We start from the raw sequence: 10,956 nt of genomic DNA, 5'->3' as shown, positions 1-10,956 counted from the left end.
AAAATTGCTACGAATGCTGCTTTCGGAAACGTCCTCTCATCTCCTCTCATCTGATCGCATCCTAAAGTCCGGCCCTAGTCACATCCTTTTCTGTTACACCTTCACTTCTCAACCTTCTCGTCTTTTTGACATGTGATCGTATGAGCGGTGGACTGACCTACGTCTGCTTGTACGCCCCCAAACGCAAATATGTCTCTATTTCACTGTCATCCATTGCTGTGTGCTTTTTTGATGACCTTAAATACCTTATTGGAGCACTGTTCGCCTGACAACCTAGGTGAGAATATGAAACAACCGGAAACAGGATAGTTTTTTCATAAATCCATTCGAGTTAAACAATTGGTCCCCCTTAGACAGCTCACAGAAGGTCAGCAATCGCTACTGAAAACGTGACGTGCTTCAGTCACAGTCAAGGTTGAATGTCAGAGGCAGTTTTGCCTTCATTTTTGCAGTGGATGGAAAAGTCAATTTCCGACGTACTCTATTGTGACCATAATAACTACACCCCTCCATCATCCGTCTCACGTTTGTCTCGAAGCTGCAGCAGACGTTTTGAACGCTGTCAAAGGGTCATCGGAATTACTCTAAGGCTCATAACTCAAGACGCACAACTCAAGTCGTCACTTCTTCAGTCTTCTAAGAGAGTTTATTCTCTCTTGGAGATGGTGCGTGTGAGGGTGTGTTTGTGTATGTGTCCAACCAATTAGAAATTTGTCTACCTCCTACAAATGGAGATCGCGATCCTCTCCTCCCCTCGGCAAAGGCTGTTATGCTCATGCGCAAGGTTGATTAGTTGATTAGGAGCACCAACCAAAATGTCACCCCTGTTGGTATAAAAGAATAAAAAGACACCATTTCGACTTACATCGTGATGTTGAACAGAAGTTTGGTGAGGAATTAGTTGAGAAAGTGTAAATAAAGCAAAAATGATCAAGTGTAAATAAAGGAAGCGCTAACTCGTTGTGAAGGTTGACAATGATACTCCCTTGCGTGGGTGATGCTAAAGTGAATTATGTACATTACCTTTGAGCAGTAGATTGGTACACATTTGAAAGACGAGGGTTTAGTTAGAGAAGTAATGAATCATTCTGCGAAATACATCCACACATCTAGGTGGTAGGTTAGCCCACGCCTTATAGGGGAGAGGAGTCGATCAAGCTAGGTGGGAGTATTTACTTATGCAGGATTTAAAAGAGGTGCTCAGTGGCGCCATTACACGTAGGAAGGAATGGCAAATGTGGCCTATTAATGACTTCCAGTTCACCCATCGTGGCAGTCTGGGTCTAGACACTCTCAACCAAGAGCCCAGGCAGCGCCAATACCTCGTGTGTGTATAAAATGATGTACAGAGCGGCTTCTGGACCCACCCCACACCTTGAATTCAAATGGAGGGCATTTTGCTCCTACATCTTCTCTAGAACCACTTCAAGCACAGCACAGTAGGGTGATGGCACATTCCACTGTCCAGCAGAGACATTTGAATGATTGGTGGAGTGGTTGGATGGTTGAATGATGTCACCGTTTCGTGAATGAGTGACCGACGGCATGACTGTGCTGTGCGTCAGTACAGATTTGACGGTACGTGGCGTGGTGGTAGTGATAGATTTGATGCAGGCGATTCTTATTTTAGGTCATCAGCCATGGCAGTCATCGAGCACAGCGAACACTGAGGCAGCGCGTGGAAAGCTTGCCTCACTCTGAACCGCAAATCATTGTATAATTTACCTGTCGTGCAAGAAACCAGCAGAAGAGAGGAATGCTTTTGCACCTAGGTAAATAGATTCAGGAAGATAGTACAGTCCCGACATGAAGACATTGAAGGATGACTTGCTCTCAATGCCAGAACTTCCACGTGTTGTGGGTATTAGCTAGAGGCCGTGTGCAAGCTTAACATTTTGAAATCCCTCCTCATTTCAAGTCGAGTTTGAACTTCAAAAATTGTGTAATATAAAACTTGATGGAGTTTTTCAATCCACCCACACCTTGTTTATCTCCAATACACTTGTCTAGGTGAAGACAATTCACGACAGTTCCATCACGCATGTTGGATGGGCTGGATCACCTTGACATGTTTATCTATTCACAAGTGTTTATCGTCCAATCTTGATCTCTCTCCCAGCCTCTACGGTTTGTGGAGGGTCCTAACTGCCCTCCCTCCCCCTCCTTCACTCAGAACTGTTGCATCAACGGTGGTGATGGTGGTGGTAGGGGACTTTCTTAATTAACTTAACGCTTGACTTGTGCAGTGGAAGTTGTGTCCCAAGTATTTGAAGTGTTGGAGGTATTAGAAGCATTCATAGCGGTACCGTCAGTTTTCTGGAATCATTTCTGTTCGTTTCTGTAGCTAGAAAATTTTTTCTAGGTTTGTATATTTAATTTTCTTCTACTCAGCCGAAATGCCAACAGAATCGTCTCTGTGGCTGATGAAGTTCCACTGTACCCATCATCGTATCTGTTCCTCGGCCTCATATGCTATCCACCTCCTCCTCGTTAAAGTAGGCTAGGTGGTGGGACAACTGCCTCAATGTCCGTGCTGCCGTACCATTGTCAATTCAATCCCAAAATTTCGCTTTTCAGTAACCTTTTGGCTATTTTTTTATGTGAAGCTATTTTCGAGGGGGTCTTATTCCCTTATTTCTCTTAGCCCTGGTCGAGTGAACTTTCCGAATGGTCTACATCCGCCATGCCCGAGGGACCACTTTCAACTTCTTCACTGTGCATAAGAAAGACTGCTTCGATCCTATACAAGGGTCGCCTTCTTAAAAAAATAAAATAGCACTTCCAAGATACTCCACGTATTCTTTTTTTTAAATCGACTTCTTATGCATTGAGCAATCACCTTTTGCCCATGCCGACACATTTAAGCACAAATTAAGTGGAGATACGACTTGTCAGCCAAAAGTAGAGACCAATTACTGCTTTCTCTCTCTTACGTCTCTTTTTTCCAATGGAAATATGTTGGTCATTAGCCACCTTCTGGATGCCTTTCCCAAACCTAGTAGGGAGATCGCGATACCCCAAACTCATGCAACTTAAATGAACCATTCAGCATAGCTTCAGCACTCACTCCCTTGCCTATTTACTTGCCTAAAATGCTTTGTCAATTGCACTGTTTTAAATCGGTCAGTTGTTGGGCAATATTTGGAATAGCTAGCTGGAAGAGATTAACTCTGTCAAGGCATTAAGCTCCGTGGCTTAACGGACCTTGAAGTTTGACTTATTCATTAAAAATTTATCTACTTTAAAGTACAAAGTTGTGACTTGGTAGAAAGGTGGCCGGACAACTGATAAAAGGCTTGAAGGAGGAAAATCCACCAAGTTTGTTTTTATGTACAAGCCAAAGTGTCACTTCCGCGACCTGCCATGGTTGTTAGCAATTGTGATTTACTCCGTGACCATGCAATCGGCGGGTCCCGGTAGAAAGAAACCTCCATACCGTTTATAGCATGTTTGTTTCCAGTTTTTCTTTAATTAGGTATTTTTCCCACAACCAATCATCGGTTTGATTTCTAAATCAATACTGGTTGGACTCAAGGTCGTTCAACCATTTCCAAATCTCGAGTTTAGGCATGATGCCGATATTCTTGGGAGGGACTACAGGGGATACAGTAGTTGGTTAACAGTTCAGTACTTCTATATTGCCTTTCTGTGTGTGACTAAGACAAACTTATGTGCTCAACACTAAGCACCATGACTCTGGGGTGATGCGAAGTTGGAAATTTCGACTTACACCCCTCCATGTTATCTTGGTGTACGCTCTTTCCTCCCACCCGTAGAACGAAGCGACTTTGCGTCACCTTAAAGCTGATTAATTTTACAGATAACACATGCTATTTCCCCCCAATCGTGAAAATCAACCCTGGCGGCGCAGTCCCTGCGCCCCTTCCGAATGCGTGCTTCAAGGTGCGGACGCGCAAACGCACGTTTATGTGCGTACGTGCGAATCTATTTGCAATCAGCTGATTCGCTTTACAGCTAATTGGATAATCGTAATCTCCGCTCTCATTGGTTGGCGCAACCAAAGTGATCGACCGAGGTATAAATAATGACAAAGGACGAGTTGGTAAGAAGTCACAAATTTCTTCGTGTCATATTCGCTCCTCCAGATGCAGTCAGGCAAGTTGATCCTCCTTTCTATGTATACTATACACACCTGGCTGTCCAACTTCATTCGTATTTTGACCTGCCATTCTTTAAATTATGGGTATGCTAATCCTTAATAATTTTTAGAAGGTAAACTTCTAAATTGCAGGCTCCAACCAATCAGATGTGTTTCTAACGCTGCTGAATTAAAATTATGGATGCATTTCATTGGTGCAACTGGGGGTATGAGGGTAGTTCACTGTCGATAAAACATTTCGCTTACTGTAAAGTCTCTTTACAGTTTCAGGATCACATTTTTTTATAACCCGTAATTATTTTGTTTGCAGAAATGATCGCCGATAATACCACTGATGTCAATCCGTGCGGTCATCATCGAACCCCCTACCCCACCCGCTATCCAAAATTGGGGGTCTCTGCGGTTTTACGAGCAAAATCAGCCAGTCCCTCAGTCAATCCGCTATCAAGGAATTGCGAAAGTCCCTTGAGACTGAATGAACCTCCCCTGTTAACATGTCGCTCTAGACCAGGTCTGAGACCCATCAGAATAATTGATATGGCGCATTTTCGGTTAAAGCGAAAGCAGTTTAGCAAGAACCTGCTACGGGATGAAAATGATTCGGAGCTGCGACGCTCCTCAACGCTGCTGATCCAAACCAAAAGGCAACCTTTGAAGGCATACCAACAGAACACTTTGCCGTATTTAACGCCTGGTCAGAGGTAATTTCTTCAGTGATTATTTTGCCATTCTTACCGTCACAATTGCACAAGGTGTTAACAAACAATCTACAGTTTACCTGTCAGGGTCGAAAAAGATAGTGTTACATGCCTTGTCCTTCGCGCTCTACCACAACTATAATTTTTCCTACCCCAACTTCCAAAAAAGAAAAATTGACTGCTGTAGCTCACAAGGGATTTGTTCTACTGGGAGTTAATTTGTTACGAACCCAAAAATATGTCAGTAGCCTCAGTCAAGGCCTGTTTTAGTGTTCAAGACGTAGCTAATTCGACTGCAACACATTTTAGCACCTCAGATTTTCATAAACTGATAAGGAAACACGTGTCACACATTTATGATGCTGGTGGTGAACGTGTTACTGTGATCAAAGGTATCAATGGTAGGCCTCGCAATGTCTCTCCCCGCCCTAAAAAACTCACGAATAAAGTAGTGGATTAATCTTTCCGGATCTGCCATGATCGTGGATTCCATGGGAATGGTTATATCATTATTTTTACATTGGTATATAGAAAGTTTGCTATTTTTAGTGTGCTCTACGATTATAAACACCACTTTGATGAACAAAATAGTCATTAGGGGGGTAATAACCGATATAAGGTAGATAATTTCACTATGCCTGGGGAGAAGAGGCCATGGGCGACCCTAACGCCCTACGGTAGGGGTAGGAGATGAAAAAAAAAAAACGTCTTAGTGCCATAAGATGTCTCAAATCTAATATTTTATGCCCAGACAACAGGATTTAGCCTTCTCGACACGAGGTCAGCAAGATGCATTGAGGACAGATTTTGTGCCTCCTCTCCAACCCTATTCCACAGGAAGATGTCTGCGGATTTACACCAATCCGAAGGTCCGACGCCACAGCTCTGGTGAGACGGACTCTTTACAACGATCCACTGACAGTAAGTAGAGATAAGCTGGTTGTTTCACAAAGCATTTTCCTTTTGTATAAAACATTGGAATAAAGAAAAAATGGCAGGAAGCGCCCTTCCTTTTAGCCATCTCGCTAGTTTAATAAGCGGATGTTAACAATCTACGGTTGGATGCTTTTTAATCCACACCCTTTTGCATCTTTGCAGATAGTTTTATGGATCAATGCGCTCTCGAAGCCGATAACGGCCGTACTCGAAAACGGTGAGTTCTTGTATTACTCACGTAGGTGGTTGCTTTGTTCATTTAAGAAACAGCTATAATGCGCTTGCTGTTAAGTATCGTTGTGTTAGCGCGTTTTCCACCAGCGGCATCTATATTTAACATCCTGATTTTCCCACTTGTATCCGATGTCACAAATACGTGACAGGTGGTCTCCATCAGTAAATGATAAATGGCTACATAAAAATGTGTTGCATTAGCCTTAGTTGAGTTCAAACCAGTGAGGTGACTGCAGAACCTTCTTGACCGGGGGATAATTACAGTTTGCAGAAGCTGTTCAGCTGGTGAGGGACGACCGACTTTCCCTTGAGATTCTAATAGTCAACGCATTTGTACAGTTTTTGATATATTCTTTTTAAGTAGAATACTTTTATATTTTGAAATGCTTGAGATGAAGAGGTGTGAAGTGGGGCTGAATGAATACAACAGCAGTTGTCCGTCCTTGACTTAACCCCTCTTAAAACCATCGCGGTTTAAGGCAAAGTTTAAACAATTCTGGAAATGTTGAAGAATTTTCAGCCAACCTTATTCCAACGAGGTTAAAGTGTGGATAGAGTTTAGCATGTTGAAACCGCACCAGGCTAGAAGCAGTTGCAGCGTGAATAGCCGGCGCTCCAAACAAACCATGCGTATTCATGAAAGAATGTTGATCGCATTCAGTAGCATGAAATGGCGTCTCAACCTGATGTTGTTTCTTCCTTTCCCTTTAAGGCGCAGTATGCCAGTTCGTCCCAGTAAAAAAATCAAGTCTCGAGACAGTCTAGACTCTGTGGGATCGAATAATGTGTCCACCTCAACAACGGCATCTACAAAAACGTCTTCTGAAGGTGGAAAGGCGGGCATGATGATGCGTATCCGATCTCAGACCCAACTCGCATATGAAGCGGTCAAACGTGTCGTCAGAAGGCATTCCAAACGTCGTTCAGGCTCATATGAATTGCAACGGGATGCAGAGAACTCGTAACCACTTAATTTACACACAAATGTGTGTGTGTGTATACTTATGACTGTGGCATCAAAGCATTACATATGTTCTTATTTTCCTTGATTATAGCCCTTTTTAAACCCTCTCTAAATGTAACATTTCGAAGCTGGAACTCCAATTCCCTCACGATTCGGTTGGGCATGAGAAAGGGAGTCGTATCTGGTAGCGCATGAGCTTGTTACGTGACTCCTGCCTCTGAAAGAGTCGGCTGTCCTTGCAGCTTAATGCAAATTTTTTTAGCTTGGAATCAAAGGGAGGCATAAATTTAGTAAGTAAATTGAGTAGGGGAAAGGGCATTAATGTGGAAGTAATTTTGGCATTGATGTACGAAAAGGCTGCGCAACTGTGAGCTCGGATGCTACCAAAGGGGTAGCTAGTCAGATCCCTGAGGGCTAAACCGACCTACAAAGCTCCATTAGCCATCAAGCCAAGCAAATGCATTTTCGTCAATGTCGACGCAGAAGTTATCCTTCTGAGAATGGATGCAGGGCGCTTCAAGCTTACGCCTACAGCCATTGGAAAAAGAACACGGGAGTGGTTTAGGAAAGATCACAGGAAAGTTGGCCATCGATGTCGAATCCGCTGGTGTTATGGTCCGGTTATGCCTCCTGGAAGCGTGCCTTAGAACCTTCCAGTGTATCCAATGAAGAAATCTGGTTCGTAATCACAGACGGACATGGTTTACAGAAAGTTCTCAATGTTGATAAGGTATTGCAGGGTTCAAAAGTAGGCAGGAGCTCATCATCTCCATGGCGAAGAAATTGGGGCTGTATCCGTCCGCCTTATGCTCATCGACCTCCTCATTTCCCAGAGCAGCCTACTTACCCTTTTGCAGCAAGTCTCAGAAGGGACTAAACCTCACAATCCGCTTTAATGTCAACAAAAATCTACGACAGAACATCGTGCTTGAATATATTAATGATCTCAAGCTATTTAACTTTTCCTTTGTTAACCACTCAGGAGTATTTTCCTGAGGAAAAGTTACATGAGGCTGAAAAGAAATGGAAACTATCCTACTACCCTTTGTACTGTCATTAGTAGAATAAATCAAGTAAAGTTTGTTTTCATTCGAAGTGTGTTTATTTTTTTTTGATTTCCCAACAAAAGAAGGGGAATTCTTGGGATTTTAACATCTTTTATTCATTCTACTGCTCGAGAACTGTTGGTCTGTTGGAAGCATAATTTGGACTCGGCTCTCGGATGCCACAAGAGGGTGGCCGAGAGTACTAACTACTCATTAAAGGGTAATATTTAGATGCACAAAAGTTGGCTGTAAAGGTAACTACTCAGTTGGAGAAAAAAGATTCAAGAACAGCTGAGAAAAACCAATGACCTTTCTACTGTATCTAGGTAAGTCACCTCCACGTTCACGCTCAGATCTGTCGCATGAAGAGAGAGAAAAGATTACTTATGGCCAAATCTATCAAAAGTAAGGGTTTCTGTGAGACAGTTTCCTGACTCTTTGTATGATCCTATTCAGTAAGAAATAAAGGGAGATTTGTCTGGGTACCCAAGCTCCACCTACTAGGCGGAAGGAATCTCAAGTGGTAGGCACTATGTTCATACCACCGTTTAACATCATCCACGTCATCAATCTGTTTGTACGCAACATTGATTCAAGCCTTTGCCTTCATAGTTTGATTGACGTAAGGTATTTGCTCCTCAGGGAATTCCAATTTCCAACCGTGGATCCATCCACCTCCGAGGCAACAACGAAACTCCACCTCCCTCAAAAGATGAAGTCCACTCACCACTAGCGTTGATTTCCGCTCAAGACTCCGCACCTCACCCCTGCTCCCTCGGTGAGTACCACTTATTAATCGATAAATGAGTTAAGGTTATTATTTTTGTTTATTGTGTACAAACCTGCTACTTATAATCGTCTAATGCATTTAAGTAGTAAATTTGGACAAGTTATTAGTTCCCCCCTCTTTTAAGTAATCGAAATGGATTTTGTTAGCTAAAAAGTTATAAGCCTTAAAAACTAGATGCGAGTGGAGATGGTAAGTGGGCGCTGTGAAAAGGCTAAAAAACGACCTTTTTGACCTATGACGGTTTTATTTTAGACAAATATCATGAGCGAAACTTGGTGACCGTGGCTGTAAATTCTAAAGTTCAACCAATGTTAGAATTTTTGATGATTTTTCCAATTGGAGCGTGCCAAACAAGCCAAGAAGTTTTGAGTCGCCCTTCCCTCCCTCGCCGCCTTTTTAATAGATTAAATCCAATTTCAAAGAGCACAACCTGTATTTACTTTCTCGGGTGTTCGGGATAGGCAGATCTGTTGGCACAAGCGAGCCATCCTAAACTTGTTCATTTCACCTGGTGTGTGCTAAGATCCGTCATGCTCACTGTAGTAACAAAACATTCCCTTCTTCTGCTGGTTTCTTGCACAACAGATAAGTTATTGCCACGATTTGGTGTCCAGAGTAAAGCAAGCTTTCCACGTGATGCCTGAATGTTCTCGCTGCTAGATGACTGCCGTGGCTGATGACCTAAAATAAGAATCGCCTGCATCAAATCTATCACTACCACCACGCCACGTACCGTCAAATCTGTACTGACGCACAGCACAGTCATGCCGTCGGTCACTCATTCACGAAACGGTGACATCATTCAACCATCCAACCACTCCACCAATCATTCAAATGTCTCTGCTGGACAGTGGAATGTGCCATCACCCTACTGTGCTGTGCTTGAAGTGGTTCTAGAGAAGATGTAGGAGCAAAATGCCCTCCATTTGAATTCAAGGTGTGGGGTGGGTCCAGAAGCCACTTTGTACATCATTTTGTACACACACGAGGTATTGGCGCTGCCTGGGCTCTTGATTGAGAGTGTCTAGACCCAGACTGCCCCGACGAGTGAACTGGAAGTCATTAATAGGCCACACTTGTCACTTGTTAATCCACTTAGTGGAGCCGTAGTAGGATCCTTTTTGAAGAGAATGTGCTTGTAAGCCCCTATTTGACTTGGACGCACCTCGTATTATAATCTTCCCCATGAAGGGGATGAATAAATCTTATTTTCAGCAGTCGGCATTGAAGTCCTGAGAACGGGAGTACCAAAGAACAATCCAGTCACAGATCCAAGGTGCCGTTGCCACAGTATGAAGGCGTATCCAAATTGTCCGAAGATACGGACACTGTTTGTCCACTTGGCTCTGCCCAAATTTCATACCTCGATGCTAATTTTAAATCTGTTGCGGAATCGAGAATGTTTTGTGTATTTGATACCTTTCAAAACAACAGCCTTCAAATGAAGACCAGGCAATCGTACACATTCCATTTTTAAGACATCAATGGAATAAGTTGAAATTCCGTTATCGTAAGGCCCTCGTCTACTTTGTTAGTTCCTAGGTAAACGGTTGTATATTAAATTTGGAAAAACCTGGTTTCTCTACCCGCCTCACCGCTACTGCCTAAACAAATTTCTACGGTTGTAGCATGTAGGAACTTGTCATAGGCATGCGATCAACGGCCTGAATGGATTATAAAGCCTGGGTTAAGGTCAGCTAACCTGGCTAGTGCTCTTGATTGTGAACCTGAATACTCTCTCTCCTTTTGAACTTCCAGGTTGAGCAATATCGAATGAGTCTCGTGGATGGAATTTGGCGTGGTACTTGGAGAAAATGAGCCCTGTGGTATTCCAAAACCCCATTCAAGTAGGCTTTGAACTATTTTATTTTGGCTATGAATCACCAAGTAGCATTCCATCACGTTCAGGAAAACAATTCTTGGTAATGAAGAATTGGAGATTAACATATCAAGATCTTTCAGTCACTTGGTTTGCACCTGTATCAAATGGGAAGGAAAAGTCGTGGTGGCTGCTAAGCCAACAAAACCAGTCAAACACGTGAAAGACTTAATTTGATGTTCTTCAATCCTTCCAAGCGAGTTGTACAGCAGCAGCGTAGTTTTGTATTTTTATCCCGCTGATAGACCTATGTAGAGATTCGCACCTTGAAATGAGAGGGAAAGAGATA

The 10,956-nt window shown here is 43.0% G+C and overlaps 2 protein-coding genes across 2 annotated transcripts in view; both read left to right on the top strand. All coding sequences in view use genetic code 11, as the record gives it.

The window, feature by feature from the left end:
* Nucleotides 1-6,953, top strand: part of EGR_06127 (Phosphatidylserine decarboxylase proenzyme) — a gene marked incomplete at both ends in the record, with an annotated part of 16,717 nt that extends 9,764 nt beyond the window's left edge. The window contains 7 exons of the mRNA XM_024495376.1: nucleotides 539-665; nucleotides 1,185-1,325; nucleotides 2,120-2,204; nucleotides 4,431-4,821; nucleotides 5,570-5,739; nucleotides 5,917-5,971; nucleotides 6,701-6,953. Coding sequence (XP_024350207.1) covers nucleotides 539-665; nucleotides 1,185-1,325; nucleotides 2,120-2,204; nucleotides 4,431-4,821; nucleotides 5,570-5,739; nucleotides 5,917-5,971; nucleotides 6,701-6,953 — 1,222 coding nt within the window. The remainder of the gene's footprint in view (nucleotides 1-538; nucleotides 666-1,184; nucleotides 1,326-2,119; nucleotides 2,205-4,430; nucleotides 4,822-5,569; nucleotides 5,740-5,916; nucleotides 5,972-6,700) is intronic.
* A 2,599-nt stretch (nucleotides 6,954-9,552) lies between these two features.
* Nucleotides 9,553-10,956, top strand: part of EGR_06126 (hypothetical protein) — a gene marked incomplete at both ends in the record, with an annotated part of 12,274 nt that continues 10,870 nt past the window's right edge. The window contains 4 exons of the mRNA XM_024495375.1: nucleotides 9,553-9,692; nucleotides 9,726-9,777; nucleotides 10,223-10,298; nucleotides 10,640-10,757. Of these exons, the coding sequence (XP_024350206.1) occupies nucleotides 9,553-9,692; nucleotides 9,726-9,777; nucleotides 10,223-10,298; nucleotides 10,640-10,757 (386 nt within the window). The remainder of the gene's footprint in view (nucleotides 9,693-9,725; nucleotides 9,778-10,222; nucleotides 10,299-10,639; nucleotides 10,758-10,956) is intronic.

Source organism: Echinococcus granulosus, assembly GCF_000524195.1.
Source record: "Echinococcus granulosus chromosome Unknown EG_S00051, whole genome shotgun sequence".
Taxonomy (NCBI): Eukaryota; Metazoa; Platyhelminthes; class Cestoda; order Cyclophyllidea; family Taeniidae; genus Echinococcus; species Echinococcus granulosus.
The sequence above is the reverse complement of the archived record's forward strand: the minus strand, read 5'-3'. Positions and strand labels throughout refer to the sequence as shown.